Below are 23151 nucleotides of genomic sequence, written 5' to 3'. Positions count from 1 at the left end.
GCTAATGTTGGATTTTCATTTTCTTATGCCTCTACTCTATTCTTTTGCTAGTATTCTGTCTCAACCCCGCTTCTCTATATTTTTCATACAGGACATAGCCCCTATGTGCAGTTCACTCGTCTGCTATGGCACCACCAACTAAATTTCACAGCACAGATTACTCATCCTAAAACAAGTCCTACAAGCAAACTTTGCTTACGGACAGATCTTACCACCAAAGATTTGTACATTTTTCTAAGTTTAAACAGTTATATTTGAATGTTCCTTTCAAGAGCAAACTATAATAGTAGCTACTTGTTGTGACAATCTGTTCAAGAAGTAGCCTATAGAGTGTTTGTTAGGGATGGCATTGCAGAGCTTTACCTCAGACTTGGCATTCTACTTATTCCTTCATCTGTTGCCTAACTCCCAGAGCTATTCATCACTAAGCCTCTCATACTTGCTTGTTACCTTTTTTCTCTCAGATAATACTGCTAGCTAACTTTCATTGCACTAAGCAACCGCATCTCGTATCTTACTACTTTTGACATTGTGGCTGTTAAGGTATCAGTTAGAGTCCCCTATTTACCTCAAGATAATTTTTATTGGCATAATATTGGATCATTTACTCCACACCTAACTGATAGACCATCATACACACATAGAATTTTGTGTCACCCCACCATCTCTGACATATTTTTTGTTTCTTTTTTCCCTCTCTCCCCATACTTGCATACTAGAAATAGTATCTTACTGATAGTTTTTCTTTCCTCTCACATCTTTCACAAACCAGGTGCAGCCCCACTCCATTTGCCCTCACTTTGCTTGGACTCACTCTGCTCCCCTTCCCTACCCCCAATCCCACCATCCACACCCACTACCACTAAACTTACACTTAACCTCTAACCACACCCCCAAACAAATTATCCAATCATAGACCACCTTGCCTATTACTTAGTCTCTGTGTCTCCTCTCTTAAAGACAAAACAACACCTCAGATTACAAACTCTATCTAGTTTTTTCCCTCCACCAAAACAGCTCAGTTCAATCACCATTTTACTTAGCCACACCATCCTACTTAGCTTATGCATAATTATCCACCAAAGCACCTCCTATCATAATCAAAAAGTAAGACACACACTCACTCACCAACAAATTCTGACCCCCCCCAATTACTCTCCCACATTAACAAATATTATTATATCCTCTCAACTCTTTAACAGCACAATTACAGAATTATTCAATGTCTGATATGCCTGTACTAAGGTAACGCCAAACCTATTATGTAAAATAACAATAACAATAATATTATTTAAAAGCATTTGCCAACTCTAGTGAAAACCACTACCACTCATACTGAGCTGTGATATACATCCCAACCCAGGCCCCCAAACTCCAATACAAACTCCTGCCTCAAGCATCAGCCCTCTCACTCAAAACATACCATATCTTTCTAACTGTACTACCAACCTTCTACTCTTAAATATGAACCTTAGAAGCTTACCAAATAAGATTCATGAATATCACGCAACCCTCTCCTTATACTCCCCTGACATTGTCACACTAACTGAAACCTTGCTTAAACCACATATAAAAGAAACCTAAATCCTTCCGCAAGACTATAACTTACTTAGAAGTGACAGATTACATAAGCGAGGAGGAGGCATAGCCATAATGTTTAGAAACTTATTAAACCTAGTACACCTCAACTATGCCCCACCAGTCCCCTCTAACTCTGAATTACTAATTTCTCGCTTAGAACTCAACCCCAATAAACACTTAATGATTATCACTGTCTACATTCTACCAGGTAATAACCAGTCCAAAATTGAAAACCTTCTTAGTTGGGTAGGAGTACATTTAACCAAGAGACCATTGTTATGGGAGATCTTAACTTGGACTGGAATACCTGCTCTTCCCAAAATCCATCAAACTTTATCAACTTATATAGGGTTCTCCAAAATGATACCTTCCTTAACTAGAGTCGACAAAAAAAAAATAAAAAACAAACTATCCTCCACTGGACCTTGACTAATAAGCCCAACCTTTACCAACATCCAGGCTGCCTTCCAGACAGTCTGAGTGACCTAATGCCCACCTACCTGGTTCAACACCAATCTAGCAGTCCAAAAAACATAATTTATAAACACATACGTAACAAAAGAAACATCTGTCCCAATCTATTTAAATCCATGCTATAACAATACAACTGGCAACCTCTAAAAAAACTTCCACTAGACTCCGCAGTACAACTATTCAATCAAACTTTCCTTGAAATACTAAATAATCTTGCCCACCCTAAGGAAAACATGAGTTAAAGCAAAACAAACTCCATGGCTTTTCCAGGAGACCAAGCAACTTCTCAAAAAGAGAGCTAGAGCCTGGTCCCAATATCAGGAGACCAAATCACAACCCTCCCTACTTACAGACAACTAAGAAACCAAGCCAAAATAAAAATCAAAAATGGCAAAAAAAGTCTTACTGTAGCTCATTACAACAAAAAAATCAAAACAACCCCCAGAAATTTTGTGGAACTATAAATCAACTCCTAAACCCTGGTTAAACTACTACTCCATCTCCCACCACCCCTAACACCTCTGACAGTACTGCATCCCAATTTAATTCCCATTTCATAAACTCAGTACTTTTTCTAGTAAATCAGGACAACAACACACCCCTAAGACTACTTTTAGGAGCCCTCCCAAACCTCAACTCATTCACTATCAAAACAATTCATACCAATACCATAAAATTGTTTCTTAACAAGTTAAAACCTACTGCTCTAGCCGGTCTATATTATAACCACAAAACCTCACTTATGCGAATATGGAAACATCGACATATATTTAGTGAACCACGAAAACACCGAACGTCCTGAAGCGTAAAATTCAAAATGTCGAATCGTCATAGTTGGCCAACCCCTCCGCCCGCTACGTACTATCTACCCAAACAAACTAAATAATCCACATACATACACTTAACAAAACCCTACTTCTAACCCTAAAGTAAAGCTTGCATATATTACTATGTATGCACTTACCTTAACCTGCATCCTAATCCTAAGGTCCGTAACTATTGCACACTTACGTTAAGGAGCTATACCGGAGAAGGGCCAACTATGACGATTCGACATTTCAAATTTCGCACTTCAGGATGTTTGGTGTTTTCGCGGTTCGCTAAATATGTGTTGACATTTCCATATTCACGTAAGTGAGGTTTCGTGGATATAATATAGACCCGCTCTGGCTGCTGACTGATTACCCAATGAATTTCTCAGAATAGCAGTGAACACAATTGCATAACCCATCTCCACTCTAATAAATCGGTCTATCACAGAACAATACATACCTAAACAGTGGAAAATATCTCATATCATACTTTTGCATAAAGGCAGCCTCTCAACAGAGTTATCTAACTACCAACCCATAGCATTGCCTAATACTCAACTCAAACAAAACTAAACTGATGATCTTTACTAAAGACAAATCACAAAGAACTCAATCCACCTTCAGTATCTTTTCATCTAACAACACCATAAAAGAACCAGTAGAACATACAAAACTTCTTGGGGTAACAATCAATAACTCACTAAAATTCGATAAACATTTGGCTTTAACCATTAAAAAGGTGCATACTATACTTGGAGCTTTGTATAGAGCAAAACCATTCCTCACAAATACCTACAGACAGGCTATAGCCAGAACATATCTCCTTTCCACCCTACTGTATGGCTCCCCCATCTTTACAAGTTTTATAAAAACAGACATTAACAAACTCGAGGTCTGCTATAACAAAACAGCTAGATGTGCCCTTAAACATCCAGATAGAATTCATCACTGCTCTGCACTACAAGAACTAAACTGGGTTGAATTTTCCAGCCTCCACCACCTAAACCAACTAACCATCACCCACTCCATCATCCACTAGCAAACAACTGTCCAACTCTCAAAGACCTAGTACAGCCATATACAGTAAACCCTCATTTAACCGGCACCCATGGGATTGGTAGATGCTGGATAACTATAGTTTCTAGCTGCTCGAGAGTTACTGCTAAAATTAGGCCTGACTAATACTGTACCCTATACTACTTGTTTGGTTTGACTTGTTCTCAGGTTGGGGAGAGAGGGAATTTATTCTTATCTTCCTTTTTAAAACTCTAAAACTCTAAAAACGTAAGGTATATTTCTGCAGGGGAAAAACAGAAAGTGCAACACATGAAAATTGTACTGTATTTCTTCGATATTTTTGTTGCCGGTTGCTTGAGTTCCAGTTTACTGTACCAACAATAGAACTTTGAGATCCTCTGAAAAATTATTACTAATAAGCACAAAAGCCAACAACAGCTTTGATGAATCCCTTTACTCATACAAAATATCCAAGATCTAGAACTCCATCCCACAACAAATTGTAAACACTACTAATATAAAAAATTTCAAATCACTCCTTAAAAATTACCTTAATGACAACTGGCTATGTTCCTGCTCTTCCCCTGGATGATCACTCAACAAACCCTTCCCCAGTTATCCAGTCCTGCTCTTGGCCCCAATATCCAAGTTCTATTTTCTGATACCTAAGTACTAATATCTAATAGCCAAGTCTCACTATCTTCTCCTCCTCTCTCCTGCAGAAAGGCTGAACCATCAAGACACTGTTTATCTTATTATTTTTGCATAAGGGACACAGTGATTTTTACAACTAACAAACATGCACTTTTGCATAAGGCACAAATTAATTCCTATATCTAAATAAAGATGCAACTCATTACTTATATTCAATTAACATCTTGATAAGACACAAGTCACAGGACATTTTCATGTAAACACATTCCATATTTTGTATTGTTTTAACCAATTACCTTATCTCTGATATTTGTAAAAATCCTTGTACAATTTTTTTGCATCTGTTGAACTTTTGCTTATATTCATATCTTCTGTGAATTTTTTTATTATCTATTCTTTGTATAACATGGAGCTTTTTTTCCCCAGGCCTCCCCTGAAAAGGGGTGTCTGGCTCAGTTGGACACTCCCAGTAAACAAATGAAAACTAAATAAATAAATACTCGACAATTAAGGTCCAACTTGCTACCCTTTCTAATTTTCACTTAGATGAGAACCATTCATTTTTGGCCTCTCTAAGATTATGTAAGGCTTCTCTTAAAGGTGCCTTTTTACTTTAACTTCCTGTTAAGGACCCCACTCCTAAACGGGATTTAACAGTAGTATATCAGGCTTGGCCCAACCTCCCTTTAAACCTTCAGCCAAGGTAGATTTAAAGGTATTATCATGGAAAACTTTTTTCCTGGCCACCATTACATTAGCTAGATGAGTAACAGAACTCCAGGTGCTTTCTTCTCAGCCGCAGTATCTGATTTTTCATAAGGACAAGGTATCCCTTTGAACTAATCCTTCTTTCCTGCCCAAGGTGGCATCAAAGACAACAATCAACCAGTCCATTAATATACCTGTTTTCTTTCCAAGTTTTTCCAACAAAGGAGAATACATGCTGCACCTGTTGGATGTTCATAGACAACTTGATTATATACTCACAGAACTTAAGATTTCAGAAAATCAGACCAGTTGTTTGATTCTTTTTCCAAAGCCAAATAGGGACAAAGCAGTATCCAGAGTAACCTTAGCTTGATGGCTCACTGACTGCATTTCTTTTATCTGTAAGAATAAAGGACTGACATTGCCCAAGCCACCTAAGGCTCTTTCCACTAGATCTATGTCCACGTCAACTGTTTTTTGGTCTAGAGCTTCTATAGATGGCATTTGTGCAGCTGCTACATGGTCCAGTGGTCACACCTTTATAATTCATTACAAATTAGAATCTTATCTAGGAATAGGGCAGCTTATTGCTCTACAGTACTTTGAAATATCCTTCCTTGAGGAACACACAGGGTTTCTGTAGCCGGGGACTCTGTCCCATTAGTTGAGGAATGGATGAAAAAGACAACATCAGATATAAAAGTTATGTACTCACCATAACTATACATCTGTGTTGTCTGTTTTCATTCTTCCTCAACCTCCCACCCTCCAGCCCCCTTCCTAGTTTTTATAAGCTCCTAGTATGCCCTTAAGGGTGTTTCCTGTCAGCCTTGCTGCATGAGCTCCAGTCTTCTTCTTCTACTTTTTCTTTCTGCTGTAGTTGGTATACAGCTTAATTTAGAATATGCTATTGGCTGGGTATCCTTTGACATATATTGATTAGCTGACAAACAAGCTGGTAAAACGCAAGCACAACGAATGACAAACAAGTGAAAATAAGTCCAAAAGTCTAAGGTAGAACACGGTTTTAAACGTAAAAAAGTTTATTTACAACTTGAAACGCTTTTTGTCACCAAGAAATATGGTAACTTCCTCAGAAGTGAATACCCGGTTAGTGCAACAGATTTAAAATACACAGCACTAAACGGCACATGGTAAAATGAACCAATGAATGAAATATTTAATTTAAAGAGAAAATCCATATTAAAACCCATATGTCACATTAATAAAAATATAAAACTCTATACAACCCACTTCAAGTACTAAAATAAGAACTTGTTAATGAAGTAGATAAAATAAAAACACCCTACTATTTTTTATTATTTATGAAAAGTGTGTTTATGAATAATACTCCTATTATATTTAAAAAACAGCTTGTAAAAGGGAAATAAAGTTTAACCTTATACAATACTTACAATTTTAACTGTTTACAATATTTCTTGTTTGTTAAAATTAAAAAGTTTAACTAGGTGATGGACACTTCTAGTTAAAATTGTAAGTATTGTATAAGGTTTAACTTTATTTCCCTTATGCAAGCTGGTTTTTAAATATAATAGGAGTATTATTCATAAACACACTTTTCATAAATAATAAAAAATGGTAGGGTGTTTTTATTTTATCTACTTCATTAACAAGTTCTTATTGTAGTACTTGAAGTGGGTTGTATAGAGTTTTATATTTTTATTAACGTGACATATGGGTTTTAATATTGATTTTCTCTTTAAATGAAATAGTTCATTGATTGGTTCATTTTACCATGTGCTGTTTAGTGCTATGTATTTTAAATCTGTTGCATTAACTGGGTATTGACTTCTGAGGAAGTTATCATATTTTTTGGTGACGAAAAGCATTTCAAGTTGCAAATAAACTTTTTTACGTTTAAAACCTTGTTCTACCTTGGACTTTTGGACTTATTTTCACATATATTGATTAGCTGACTAGAGGGTGAACTTGATCTGAAGTAATTCAGGAGAAGAGAGGAGAGGATTATGGGTAAGGGGAGGAGCTTGAGTTACAGAGTCTAACAAAGTGGCTGAAGCCAGACCCGAGGTCAGAGCTGTCAGAGCTGAGACCCATCTATTGAGGAAGGACGAAAATAGACAAAAAAGATGCATAGTTATGGTGAGTACATAACTTTTTATTTACTGATCCTCAGGGTGCTTTCTGTCTGACTAGTTGCTACCCAAGTAATACAACATTCATTCCTACAAGCAAGATTAGTTCTCCAGTTACTAAGTTTAATGGTGTCAACCACAATGTTAGTCCTTCCAGCCAGATGCCACATGAGAGTACTTCAGTGAACCCTCTACGTACAATGGGCCCAAAGCATTCCCGCTCTCCTTGCAAAGATTCTTATCACCCACATTTGCAAGAATCACATCAAGTGGTGCCTTACATCTCCACTGGTAACAGAAGGCCATCCTTTTTACCCATCACAGCCACTAGCTACAATAACTATGGATGCCTCCCTTCTGAGTTGGGGGGCATTTTGAAGGGAGGACATTCCAAGTTTCTTGATCACATATAGAGGCCAATCTTTGCATCAATGTCTTGGAATTCAGAGCAGTGCTCTTATTGTTGCAGGCTTTTCAGGACTTTCTCCACAAGGGTGTCATTCCTGTTCTACCAGACAACATGACAGTGGTCTGATACGTCAGCAAACAGGGTGGAACCTGTTCTTATCCTCTTTGTCGGGAAGCCATGGGAGTGTGGCAGTGGATGATGTCTTTGCATCAATTTCTGATAGCAACCCATACCCTGGAGGTATCCAATGTACTAGTGGGCAAACTGAGCAGAATAATTTTGATTTCTTACGAGTGTCCCCTCAACCAGTGGAAACACACATTTTCAGCCTTTGGGGCCACCCTTGCTGTGACCTCTTTGCATTGCATCTAAACAACAAATGCAGCCCTTATCCCATCACAGGGACAGTCACCGAGGGAAGCACTAGCCCACAGGTGGCCCCCAGGTCTCTTATATGCCTTTCCTCCCATTCCCCTAATAACTAAGTTTATTCAGAAAGTGAGAAGATGGAAGACCAAAGTGATACTCATTGCTCCCTTTTGGCCCTGGCAAGTCTAGTTCCTGTTTTTGTGGCCTCATCTAGTACATCCTTCATGGATGTTGTATTAGTATCTACATTTTTGAGTCTCCCCTCTGAACTGCATTCTCTGGACCAGAAAACTATGAATGTTTTGCTTGGTTCCTCCAATTTTGACCATAGCTGGAGACTCCAGGCTATCTGCATCAATTGCTCATATTACTTTTCCCTCTCAAAAACAATCTACCAAAAAGATATACCATAGTAAATGGAAGAAGTTCTCTATTTGGGCCTTATCAAATGGTACAGATTCTTTCTCAACACCTGTTTCCTCTATTTTGAAATTTTTGTCAGAAATCTTCCACAGTGGTTCTAGTTTTTCGACTATCAGAATGCAAACGGCTATTTCTAATTTTCACATAGGACAAAATAGCACCTCTATAGCATCATTAAAGCTTTCAAAAACATTTCTTAAGGGAACATTCCTTCTAAGGCTGGCAATTAGGGAACCGGTGCCTCCTTGGGATAATACGATCTTACTTCAAGCCTTGACTTAGCCCCACTTTGAAGCAGCAGTTTCAGTAGATTTGAAATTTCTTTCATGGAAGACAATTTTTCTGGTTGTGGTTACTTCAACCAGACAGATCTCAGAGCTATAAACTCTTTCCTGTAAACCTCCTTACTTGTTTTTCCACAAAGATAGAGTGTCCTTAGGAACTAACACATCTTTCCTGCTTAAGATAACATCTGAAGCAAATCTGAGTCATCTGTTGATCTACCAGTGTTCTTCTCAAGATTTTCAAATAAAGGAGAATATGTTTTACACACATTAGATGTCTATCTCCAACTCAGATTCTATCTGCATAGAACAAAAGACTGCAGGACGTTTGACCAACTGTTTATGGCTTTTTCTAGAATAAAACTGGGTAAGGGAGTCTCTAAAGTGACTCTCTTGATACGGTTATCAGAATGTATTTTATTTGTATTTACTAAAAGAGGTTTACCCTCACAAGCAAAACCCAAAGGTCATTCTACAAGAACAGTTGCCACCTCCACCATTTTTATGAAAAGGCTTCCCATTGGTGATATTTGTACAGCCACATCCTGGTCAGCAGTTCATACCTTTGTGTCTCATTATAAATTGGGTGTAGAATCTAGATCATGTTCTTCCTTTGGTTCCAACATTCTCAGGAATGTCCTTCCTTGATATCACCCAAGTAATAAACAGCTTGGAAATCTTCCCAAAGGTTGAATCAGACAAAAATAGACAACATCAGACATAGACAAAATCAGATATGAAAGCTATGTACTTTCCATAATTATAGATCCATGTTGTCTGATTTTCATCCAGTTCCACATCCCTCCCTCCTTCCCCCTTCCAAACTCTCACTGACAATTTTCTGGTCACCAGACAGACCTCACATTAGACCCAGTCTGTTTTCAGTCCCCTTTATGGAGTATTTTCCCTTGTACACCTAGTTCTAATGGTCTCCTGTTTTATAGGTCCTATTATCTTACTGGTTATACATGTAGATAATTGTATATATATATATACATATAAAAATATATACATAAGAATGGATATTGGGGTATAAGGCAAACTTTATCTGAGATACTAAGATGGAGTAGATAGAATTACGAGTAGGGGCGGAGTCAGAGCCCTGAATTCGTAAGCTTCAAAAATGATGCTGAGGTCGGATCTAATCAGATCGGACAACCCAAAGGTTAAATTGGACAAAAATCAGACAACATGGATCTGTTGTTATGGTAAGTACTTTTGTTTCAGCTACATGACTTCTGAATGCCCATGAGTTTTTACTTTTGACATCTTTATGAGTATATTCATACCAATAAAGCCAAACCTCACAAGCTGTAGACATGCCCTGTTTTGCCCTTTTTCGTATCCATCACCACAACATAAGTCGACTGTTTGGCTATACTCTAGAATTATATAGTTTAAAACCAAGCCTAATGTCCATAAATATCAGGGTGCCTGCAAAATATCCCAACTAACATCTAAACCAAAAAGTAGAAATGTCACACAAACAACTCATTCAGTAATAACTGCAGGAAAGACCCAGCCAAGCAAGAGTCTTAATACCTTAAACCTCCTGATAAATCCAGTGCAGTATTGTGCTACATGCAGCACTTTCTTATAAGCTTATATACACCTCTAAGGCATACTAGGTGAGAACTTAAACCTTAATTTGGTCTTGTAAAGAAGCGGAATTATTACAAGGCAGTGCATGAGCAGTGCAGTTTCCAAAGGAGAAATACAAGCTAGACATCTACTAACTACTAATGGAAAAACAGATTGCTCCCCTCATACTTTCTCCTAACAAAGAAAAGCCAAGTTGTAAATTACTTCAGTATCCACACTACAATGCTCTCACAGTTTATTCTCTGATACTACTTTGAAGACCAAATAGGAATACAAAAGTAATAATAAAGTTGGGGAATGAAGACAAGTAGTTATACAGAAAGAAAATCAACAGTCTAGCCTTATGGTAAATTCGTCACAAAACTAAATGCACTATAACATTTATTTCTTGTTGTCTTTTTGATATTTCTCCCCTTTGGGAAACTCTCCAACTATGAATCCTATGAAGAGGAATGAACATCTGCTAACATATTCCTGACCACTGCAATGAACATTGCATTCGTCACATAGCTGTACTTTCCTCAACTTAGAATTATAAAGGAATTTGACTCCATCTTGGTATATTGATTTTGTTTTTGAGACTTACTGAACATTACTTCAAACTGGTTTATCTTTACATTTAAAATTTCTAGCAGGGAGAACAGCTTTTATTTTGGAAAAGGTGTCCTAGAGTTTCAAGGACTTTGGACTTTTAAATAATATACTGTGTTCTATAATGACAATGTTTTGCTTTCCCTTAATCTGTCTTTTATGTTTTATGGTTACATTGGATGTTGTCCTTAATCAGAAGAAACATGTTTTCTTATTACCTACCCTCAGAATTGAGATAAGGAGATTTTGTATGATCTTTGATAAATAAGTATGGGTTTACATTTCTAGGATGAGTCTTTCAGAAAGTTTCAACAGCTTTTTGTTTCCTATGATCAAAATAGGCTTGGTACAGTAGCTTATAAACAGTCCACATTTAAATGTTTTCAAATTGGGTTCTTTCTTTTGTTATGACGCTGTGAACAGACCAATTTCTGTAGAAGTTATAGAGTTCATTCTACTACGATTGCTTATATCTCAGTAGATTCCTTCAGATTTTAATTGCAAAAGCTATGCCAGTCCAGTAAAATGTATTGCATCTTATCTGTTCCACTAGATTCCAACAGGGAAGTCCTTGCCCAGGACATAGCAAAGCCACATTTTTCAGTCATTGTAAGTTGGATATCCAGTATAAGACTAAAGAGTATTTTGCTGCTGCAGATGATCATGTATGCTGGGAGGTGCTTTGGCCCCATGTAGGATTCAGTGTTTCAAATACTATGCAAAAGTGATAAATTACCAAAGTGGGATAATGAAAAAACTATAGTATGCATGAGAAATGTAATCACCATAACTTTCTTTACTGTTTTCAGGGCTCAGACCTGCCCTCTTCTCTCCAATCTTTTGTGTCTGTTGTGCAGTGCTGTGGCATAAATCTTCAAAAATATGTGTGCAGGTGTTGAAGTGATTCACGGCTTAGGTTTTTCATAGGTTCATAGGTGTTTAATAGGCTAATGACCACAAGGGCCTTTTTAAGCCTAGCCATGCACCCCAAAACTCTGACAAATTCTGATACGCTTGATAAATGTAAGCAGGGGCTTGAGAGATTAAACATTTACAAGCAGGGGCCTGGGTGATAATCCATTTAAAATTCTGCTTCATATGGATGGGGAGCCTGTTACAGAGATGGGGGAGTCTCTGGGATACATACCTGTCTCTCCAGTAGGTCCTATTTATATCACAGGCAAGGTTTAAGTCTTTAGAACAGGTAATTCTGGTGCTGTTTCTTTTGTGGATATGCAGGAGGTCTATCGAAGTGGATCTGACAATGCCCTGTATACCAGGCATAGATGTCCCCTCAAAAGCCTTTTGGAGACAGAATACAGGGACAGGGCCTTGATGCAGTCTGCATAGGACATTTTATTTGCTTCCTGTATTCTTTTAGTGCGGAACCTCTGTGAACATTCCAATTGTTAAATATGCCTGGTTAGGTACATACCAAAGGGAGCATTGTACTCAATGATAGGTCTGATGAATGCCAAATACAGTGGAACAATGACTTCCTTGGACTTGGATGCCATACCTTTGTTTATAAGCTGTGCAACACAGAATGATTTCCTCACTACTGCAGACACATGATGGTCAAAGGGTTGATTACTGTCTGTGTGTCCCTAAGTCCCTGACTACTGGGTCAGCTCTAAGGGATATGTCGTTAATATGATAGTTACCAGGGGTAGATAACTTCCCAAAGGATACTATTATGCATTTCTTGCATTTAGTTTTAGTCCATGGCTCTGACACCAGTTGTTTGTCTGTATCAGCCCTTCCTGGACAACATTTGTGTCAGTGTGGGATTCAATTACAGTTCCTAATTTGCAATCAACTGCAAATTTAATCAGCCAGAGACCACTGCCATTGGCCTTGACTTCAGAGAAGTAAATGCCAAAAAGGAGTGGTCCATGGACCAATCCCTGAGGGACTCCACTTGTGACTAGCCTCTTTGTAGAAGTGGACTCCCCAATTCTAACTTCCTGAGTCCTGTCTGTGAGCCAGCTGGCTATCCACTTTGTGACATATGGGTTTGTACCTAACCTCTTGAGTTTGTCAGCAATGCCAGAGTGGGGTATTGTGCCAAATGCTTTGGCCAGGTCAAGGTAGGCAGTGTGAACCATTTTCGCCCATCCATTGCTTTGATGACCTTTTCAAAGAAGTCAGTATAGTTCTTTAGAATGATGCATGAAGTGCACAATGCTGTTTATTTTTGCAGAAAATAGTCCCAACCTTTCTCCTGTCAGTCTCCTAAAAAATGATAGGTTTTTCACAATTGATGCATTGTAATTAAACCACTTCCTTGCAAGACTCATACAATATGTAGCTACTGACAACATGTTGGAGAAGGGCTGTTTATAGGTCATTCAGAAGCTACTATGGTTATGCTACAGAACCAGTGCCAAAATGGGATCAGTCCAATTTATGCTTGCCCTTGCTAAATGACAGGTGTTCCTGAGTTTATTATTATACTGACAGGTTCTGCTAGTCATAATATGGGTTACTTGATGTCTCCTTTGGATTTGTATTGAATCATTGAAGTATACTATAACCAGATTCAACATATTGGACCACACTAGTATTGAAAGTATACTAACTCACTGAACTCATAGATTTAGTAAATACATTACAAGAGTGCTTTCACAAGAGACAAGCTCCCTGCAACCCTTATATTTACACAAGTTTAAATATATTAACTCTGATACTGCATAAAAGTGGGAAAAAGGAATGAAACCTTTAGATCATTGTTTACCAATCTGAGATATATAGATGTATATGCTGTCCTTTTGCAGTGTAAGTGAATGCAGCATAGCTATCCATTGCCATTAACTTAAACACACTATCAATATGCACACATTGATTTAAATCACTCTGATTAAATGAGACAGTACCTGGCAACCTAATTCTGTTTCACCCTTTGCCTTGTAAACTCAGTGAAGAGCATTGGCTGTCCAAAGGGTCACTCTAGGAATCGGCTGCAACTTAAGACAGTGAAAGAGAGAGAGTGCAAATTAGTAAACTGCATGTCAAAATATACTTTATTGATTTCAATACAATTCAATACATTGCTACTCAACGCCAGAAGTCTAAACCTCAAGATGCACGCACTCGAAACTCTCCTTAGCATGGAGAACATCGATATCTGTGCAGTAACAGAAACCTGGTTCAGGGCTCCCGAGAGCACCCCAGCACTACCAGGTTATACCTCATACCATGCTTTTCGGCCCCAAAACTTGGACCGAACCGCAAAAGGAGGGGGAGTATCGATATTCATCAAAGATACCCACACCTCCAGGTTGGTGGCAAAGCACGAAGCATCAGAGACTATCCATGTGCAACTAACAGTGGGTAAAACTGCCTTCCAGTTTATAGCCTGCTACAGACCACCCTCCCAAACCCAGGAACCCCAATCGGCCTTCCTGAGAACACTGGAAAATATGAAGGTCTCTCCAAACACCATTATATTGGGCGACTTCAACTACCCAAACATAGACTGGGAGCATTACTCTAGCTCCAACACCCTAGCCCAAAGGTTCCTAGAATTTATAAACTCAAATGCTATGGAACAACTTGTTACCACTCCCACAAGAGGGGAAAACATACTGGACCTGATCATCACCAACATGGGGACTCTATGCTCCAGACCAGAAGTGTATCCCTCACTGGTAAGATCAGACCATAAACTAATCTCACTGGATATTCACATCCCGACCCCACCCCTGCCCAGAAAACCACAGTGAAAAACTTCTCTAAAGCAAATTTTACACTCCTCAAAACTGAGGTGGAATCCTTCAAAGCCCCGGCCTGTGGAAAATACGGCCCAGACCGCAGAATCCTTTATAAACGCATTCTATGAACACCTTCAGGAATGCATGGATCATCGATCCCAAATAAAACCAAGACCCAATCCTCCAAAGGCAGACGTCCTGTCTGGTGGACCCCAGCCATAAACAAACTATACAATAGAAGGAGGAAGCTACTAAATGATAAAGCAAAATCCCAAAAAGGGAAGGCATCACTGATCAGTATTAGCAAAAACTACGGGCACACATAAAATTGTCTAAGGCCAGCTTCGAGAGAAAAATTGCACAGGACACTAAGGATAATCACAAGGCTTTCTTTAGTTATGTTAGGAACCTGGGTGGTAATTCCCAGATATGCTCAGAATTAGTCCAAAATGACAAAAAATACACCGAACCCACAGACATTGCCAACATCCTAGCTGACAGGTTCAGCGCAAACTTCTCCCCATCCCCACCAAAAGGGCAAATATCTATCCCAGCAGAGTGCTGCCCCCCTGACATCTCAGATGCTCAGGTAAGAGCTGCCCTCTCCAAAGCAACAAACACAGCATCAATGGGACCAGATGGTGTCCCGGGCTGCGTCCTACATGAACTCAAAGAAGAGCTAAACCCAAACATAAAACTACTGTTCAATCTCAGCCTTACTACAGGATATGTGCCCAAAGAGTGGTGTACAGCAACAGTGGTCCCTCTCCATAAAGGTGGTGCCTCAATGGATCCTGGAAACTATCGCCCCATAAGCCTGACTAGCTTGGTCTGCAAAGCTATGGAAAGGATCATCATGGACCTCATAAATAAAGATATTGGGGACCTACAAACACTGGATCCTACCCAGTTCGGCTTTGTTAAGGGCAGATCCTGCCTCTTAAACCTGGTTGATTTCTTTGAAACAGTCACCAAGGCCATTGACGAGGGAAGGTGGTCCACACAGCCTACCTGGACCTCGCAAAAGCCTTCGATACAATACCCCACTTGGGCATTATAGATAAGCTCACCAGCTTAAATATAAACCCCTATGTCACTAGATGGATTGCAAACTGGCTCAAGGACAGAACCCACATGGTTAGAATTGCTGGAGCCATGTCAGACTCCAAACCAGTTACAAGTGGTGTCCCACAAGGCTCAGTCCTGGGACCTCTCTTGTTCGGTATATATTTCTCGGAGGTACAGGCCAACACGGAAGGACTGTGGCTGACCAAGTTCGCAGATGACTGCAAACTGGGTGCCATAATCGACTCTCCAGCCGACACAAGCATCCTCCAAAAGGGCCTCATAGAAACAGACAACTGGTGCCAGAGCCATGGCCTCAAGCTAAATGCCAAAAGTGTATAGTCATCCCCTTTGGCAAAACAAAGTGCCCACAAATTACCACATAGGTGGAAATCCATTAAGTACAGAAGAAGTAATTAGGGACCTGGGGACCCAAGTTGATAGCAATCTCTCATTTGACAACCACGTGGCCAAAGTGGTTAGAAAAACATTTTATATAGCCCACCTAATCATGAAGGGATTCACATCTAGATCAGGGAGGTCATTGTGCCTCTTTACTCATCCCTCATCAGGCCCATAATTGAGTACAATGCCCCTTTTGGGATGTACCTTACCAGACACCTGCAGCAACTGGAAAGACCCCAAAAGTACCTCACCAAGAGGATCAAAGGGCTCAAACAGATGCCATATGCTGCCCGGTTAAAGAAACTCCAGCTCTACTCAGTGGCATACCGCCTGTTCAGAGGCGATCTGTGCCTGACGTATAAAGCCATGTCCAACCCGGAATTAATGGACATGCTGCACCTCAGAAAATCCAAATCCCATCGAGCTACGTGCTCGAGAGACTTGAACCTCAGCACTGAAATAAATAGGACATGCTGGAGGGACAGATTCATAACCCAGAGGCTCCCTTCACTCTGGAAGAAAATCCCAGTCCAGGTTAGGCAGAGTCCCTCATTGACTCTCTTCAAGAGGAATCTTGATGAGTGGATGGGAGATCGTAGGTTTACCCCGGGTATCACTTCTGTGTCACTGTTAGATAGAGGCACAGTATACTAACCTCGCAAAAAGGGCATAGCAAAATAAATTTAAAATGGGTGGCGAAAGCCAAACACATTCTGGCTAGGCTTATAAATGCCCTAGGGCAGATAGCCTAGTATAAACCTATGAACCTATGAACCTAATTCTAGGCTCCTCCTTTCTGTCCTAGGTTATAGTGCTACCTTCTGGCTATCCAGAAGTAGACAATCGACAGAATTTGTTTTTTGGGTTTTTTTTGCAGTCAGTTAGGAAGAGGTATTGTTTAAACATTAAGCTGAAGAAAAATAGAATGCAAGGAATACACAAAATATGAGCAGCAAAGATTGGATAAAAACACATGAATAGGATGAGGTGTGGTAACAGAAGATACGTAAACCAAAAATTAAAAACAATACGTAAACTAAAAAATAACAACAAATACCATACTAGTGTTATTTTTTGAATACACAAAATATGCCGAATTACAGAAAATACAAAACAGAAATCAACCATCTCTTACAATATGAGTATCTCACCCAAGTGTACTTCATGGATGTGCAGTACAGCTTCCATAAATCCAATGCTGAACACAGGGGAAAAAATAAAAATCACTGAGAATGTGGCAAGGAACAACACAGAAGTAAATAGTCAACATAAAAACTAAATACTAGATAAAGTAAGACTAAATAATCAGTTGGACATTTTAATAATTTTACATTTGACCATTTTTTTCATTTAATATTTAATTTATGAAGTTGCAGTTGAAGAAGACTGACTGCAGATGTCATACAATTTGCATTTGTATATTGTTTCTTGGGGGGGGAAACACATCATGAAAAGGAACCCTGTCTCTGCCTTCCTATTATATACCTGCAAAAATAATACTGTCATTCTGCTTTTGCAACTGAAAAGTACTTACACATGATATATAAAAGGTAGATGTTTACTCCTGAAAACATTCAGCATGGTATTCATAGTAATTGGCTTTACAGTGCTAACTCACCTGCACCAATGAGCTGAGTTATGCTGCAGTGCTATTTGTTGGTTCATAGTCACCCACACTCTGAAAGCAGCAAGATCTCATTACCTGGGAATATGCATGACTATGAATCACTAACTGTGTAGCTGGAATATTTAAGCAAAGGAGCACCTTCTATCTGCACTACTATGTAACACAGTTATCATGAAGATTACATGCAGGCACTGCTCTCACCCCAAAACACACACACACACACACACACACACACACACACACACACACACACACACACACACACACACACACACACACACACACACACACACACACACACACACACACACACACACACACACACACACAATGCTGATATTGACAATACCCATTCACAAATGGACACAAAGCAACTACACACTTCCCCAGAGCTTTTTCATACACATGCACATACACGCAAACAATCCCATATGCACACAGCAGAACTTACCTACATTTGCTATCTCTGCAGGGTGAATTAGTTCTGATTTGCGCTGCTCAGATTCCCACCAGTGAAAGACAGCTATTTTTTTGCAAGAATGCCACTCACACTTATGGTTTAGGATTCCTGCCCTGCCCAGCACTCCCGTTGTTTGGGTATATAAGAATCCCCAGTTTTGCAAGTCCTCGGCACCAGGATGGTCTACTACATTGGCAAGTGGTACTCTGAACCTTGCTGCTTAAAGTGTGCAGTGACAGTTCTAGGCAGCAAGGGGAGGGCTTATAAATCAAAACAGTCTTGATTATAAATCCCAGCTTCAGTATTTTGGGGACCTACAAAATCACCATCCACAAAAAAAAAAAAAAAAAAGCACAGCATCCACTTGCTATTCCCCTTTGGCATTATGTGGGCATAACATTTACAATTTATAAAATGGAAAAATGAAATGCAGTTAAATAAATTCTTTATGTTGAAATGATCACAGTTACTTATGGTTATCTTTTCATTTGCTTTATAGCGACTGAAGAATACAATTGATATGAATAGACAAGAAGTTATTAAAGAGTTAGGTAAGTGTTAAATTCATTACTTTACAGGCTTGCCAGAGTTACTTTCCATTATATAACTGTATTTAATGATCCAGTGTTCAGAGCAGATATTTTCCTCATGTTGAGGGAATAACTGTATTTAATGATCCAGTGTTCAGAGCAGATATTTTCCTCATGTTGAGGGAATTGGCATGCATTCTTTTTTGTATAGTTTCAAACTCCAGAAACATTTGTGAAATCCTTTGCATTGTAGTGAGACAATTTATAATGACCTGGGAGTTATAAAATATAAATACATTTGTAAAATCCTTAGCTGAGTAGTGAGACAGTTTTACATGACTTGCAAGGTTATAAAATGTAAATAACAGAAGTGATATTAAAAGGAAACTTTTAAGGTGTAAAACATTATTCATATTGCTGACTTTTGTTATGACTGTATCAGTTTCTTTCATTGACCTCTAGGTTTTGTAAAATGTTTTTGGATTTAAACTAGTTTATAATTTGTTGACACTGATTGCAACTTTCAAAGCACTTTTCTTTAACAGTATGTCAAAATGAGCAACCAGTGATTGAAGGGAACTTAAAATATTAGTGATCTTCTTCCTCACTTTCCTGCTGAGGTACACGTCATGCTCACTTGCCATTTGATACTTAAACATGTTTAGGTGAGGACTTCACTATTTCTGATTTTATCTTGTTAGGATTTTGTTTTATCTAAAGTTAGGTTTTTGAGGTACTCGAACCTTATAAAAAGGTTTAAATTTGATCTCTGAACTGTTTATGAATGAATCCCTTCTGTTAGCCACAATGTGGGTATGCTTGACACCTGAACGATGAATTTATTTTGACATTTTTACTTACTCCTCAACCTCCATTTATCTTCTTTGGAGACAGTCACTGTAATAGTATATCATATCATACCTCTCAATTGTAGAGATTTTTGTAGAATGTCCAGATTTTTGCCTCATATTTTTGGTCTGTTCCTCATAAAATTGTGTTTTTTGACAAATTACTGTGATGATCTAAGGACTGAAGACACTAAATAATGCATACATTTGAATTTCGGACTTCATATCCTTCAGAAAATGCATGCTAGCACAAACCCTGCTATTCTAGCAACTTTCTAAGTTTATAAAAGCAATATTTAAAATGTGCCCCTATTTTTGGGCCATTTCTCCTTGTGTCAGGCTTTGTCCAGATTTGTTTGCACCATGCGGTTGAGATGTATGATCATAACATTTAGGGTACACCCACCTTATCTCTGTCTTTGTTCCAGTCCAGAGTTCCATCAGTATTCCCTATGAATAGTTTAGCTGATCTCAAGCCAACATTTCACAGAATCTTTGTAGATGTGTGGGGCATTCATATATAGCCAGTCTTCCAAGGAGCCTTTTTCAGTTTTCCTCACTGTATTCTGTGCTTCATACCATGAATCAGCAGTGGAGTAATTTTATCTCTCACTCATTTAGGTTTATTATTTTTCTTCAGTCAGACTTCAGATAAATAAACTGTGATATACTTTGCCCATCTTTAAGTCACACTTCTATATTTATGACTATTTTTTGTTGTCTAAAATCCTTCTTCTGTAAAGATGGATAAAAGAGATTTATAGAAAAAACAAGCAAGACAAGATGGATAAAGCTGTTAAATATAAATAGGTTGTTGAAGGAGCTACTAAAGGAGGTGAAAAAACAGTAATTGTCAAGCTTTTCGGAAAAGGGTTCCATTTCTCAAACAACACCCAAACAAAGGGACACTCAGTTATCATCAAAAGTATCAAATTTCTGCTCAGCAACCTTGGTGCTTCCAAAATATACCTTAATTGCATTTACATATTCTGTTAGGCCATGCTTGGTACAAGGGTTCAGCAATGGATAATCCTGGGCTTCATCAATTCGTCAGCCTAAGCCCTCCATAACTTCACCTATTTCAGTCTCTGCATTGATATAGCCCCTCATTCAGTATATAAAATCTTTGCTAGGTACTCAATTAAATTTGTACAGGAAACCACACTAAAACTTTAGGGTTATAAGCTGACACCTCTGTTGGACCAGCATTGGTCTATGGAAAAAAAAAAAAGAGAAACATGAATCTTTAAAGGTATCTGAGAAAATCTAAGAGGAAAAAAAAAGAAAGGAAAATAACCCTTCCCCAACAAATCTAGTTATGAGTAAGACTTTAAAAGGTAGATTCATTCTCATTCCTTTCAGGATTCTCACCATAAGAAAGCATGTCCTTTATGGATCCCTTAAATTGTATGAGTGACTATTTCAGTTGTCTAGTAGAAGATGAGCCTGACAGATGTTAGGTGAAGTGTACCCCTCTTTATTATTTTATTATACTTTTTTCCTTACTTTTTTTTGCTCCTGTCCTTGCTTGACAATCAAGCCTCTTTCATGCTCACCCAGCTGACATCTTTGTTCTCCTGCTGGTGGGAATCGTACTGCCCATTCATTCCACCTTAACTGTAAGGAATAAACAATAGTAGTGGTGTTATAATACTGCGGTGGTGGTGCTGCGGTACCATTGTCACCTCACAGTAAGACGTCCTGTTCAATTCTCAGCTAGAACATCTTCTGTGTGGAGACATGCGTGAATGGGCGTACCTTCGTTGAAGGTTGTGCGTCAGGGCCGGCAACTCGGCACGTAAAAATCTACTGCCAATCATTAGCGGACCGGAGTCCCGCTGTGGCGACCCCTAACCGGGAAAAGCCGAAAGACACAACAAGTGGTGTTATAATCCTTTGCAGGAATAATTTTTCCCTTAAAGCTGTATGTGTTTTCTATGCACATGCCTATATAATCCCCCAGGGAAACATGCAAAGAGTCGGGAGGGAGCATGTCTCCTTCTTCTGCAAGGGACATAGCATCAGTGGCTCTGTCCCTTAAAAAATAATAACTGCCTTTTATGATATCTGATCTTCAGTGGGGATTCCACACAGAGTGGCCTCACTCTGGATATGTGCCCCCTAGCCTAATTGCAAAGGAAGACAAGCAGGCCCCACCTCGTTATTCTTCAGTCTTCCCTGGCTAACTCTTCCAATCCTAAGCTGCTAGTCAGACCCAAGGTGACATGGGTCACAGACAGAGCATTATCCCTCTGTACTGGTGAAGCTGGCACTTTATTATACATGTAAGAATACCTTAAATGTAAACAGTCAGTCTCTTGATGCACAAGGCTGCTGCTACTAAGAATACTGACAGGATGTATAAAACATTAGACAAACAGGATTTATCTAACCCCTGCAAGCCAGATCTAGACAGTAGTTTCTGTAATCTGCATCTAATTATGATCAAAACAATTTACCCCTTCTAACTTTTTTGTATGATAAGGATTCAAACCTCCTACCTAATTACAGGAAAAGGTATATACATCTTGTGCCTTTGGTGTTAAAGCACTTATGACCTAACCCAAAGGAAATTGTATAAAAGTTCTGCTTTAGAAAAGATTCAGGAAAATTTACAGTTTGTTCCTAGTAACAATATTACTAACAATAGAGAAAAGCTGGTGGCTACAGTGAATAAAGAGCAGCTCAGATACTTAAATGTAGTTATGATATAACCAAGGTGACCAACTGTCCCAGTTTTTCCAGGACAGTCCCTGTTTGGAAGTCTCTGTCTGAATCCGAACATTGTCTTTGGGACACAGAAATGCCCCAGTTTAGACCACTCAGTCTGAATGGTAACCTGGCTTCCTGGGGTGGCCAGTCCCCCTGCTTTCCCATCCTGAGCAGCTCTGGGGATTTTGCAATTTTTCAGTGGTGCCATTGGGTATGGGGTATGGTCGAATGCCTTCGCCCTGGCAGGAGCCTTCCAGGCCCTGCCACTGTCTGTCAGTCGCTCCCTCAAGGACTTCCATTGTGGGGGGCTCTGCCTTACCTTACTCACCCAGGAAGGAGCTCTCCAGGCCCCACACCCATCTGCCTGGTGCTCCCTTACTGACTTCTGTCAGGGGCGACCCCTACAGGCCTCCCTTTGACCTGCCCAAGAGACCTTCCCCGACCGTGGACCCCCATGTCAGGGGACTCCACCACCTCCATGTCTCCTGCAGGCTGCCAAATCGTGCCAGATCACTCATGCCCTTGAACCCTTTAAGGGGAGCTTCCCCTCCAATCCCGTCCACCTGTCTGGAACTCCCCTCAGCCACTGAGGGGCAGATCCACTGTTATGAAGGCTTCAGAGTCCCCCCTGCTTTCCCATCCAGAACAGCTCTGGCGACTTTGAGATTTTTCAAGGATGCTGTCAGTTATGGGGTGAAGTTGGATGCCTTCGCCCCAGCAGGAGCTCTCCAGACCCCTCCACCATTTGCCCTG

At 39.4% G+C, this 23151-nt stretch overlaps 1 protein-coding gene across 1 annotated transcript in view; it reads left to right on the top strand.

The window, feature by feature from the left end:
* SLC9C1 (solute carrier family 9 member C1) overlaps positions 1–23151 on the top strand; it is a 3253894-nt gene that overhangs the window by 2372783 nt on the left and 857960 nt on the right. Inside the window, exon 17 of the mRNA XM_044066060.1 lies at positions 18808–18859. Coding sequence (XP_043921995.1) covers positions 18808–18859 — 52 coding nt within the window. The remainder of the gene's footprint in view (positions 1–18807; positions 18860–23151) is intronic.

This window comes from Protopterus annectens, chromosome 3.part0 (assembly GCF_019279795.1).
Source record: "Protopterus annectens isolate FY-2018-M chromosome 3.part0, PAN1.0, whole genome shotgun sequence".
Taxonomy (NCBI): Eukaryota; Metazoa; Chordata; order Ceratodontiformes; family Protopteridae; genus Protopterus; species Protopterus annectens.
Note: the sequence above shows the minus strand (reverse complement) of the source record. Positions and strands in the feature narration are given on the sequence as shown.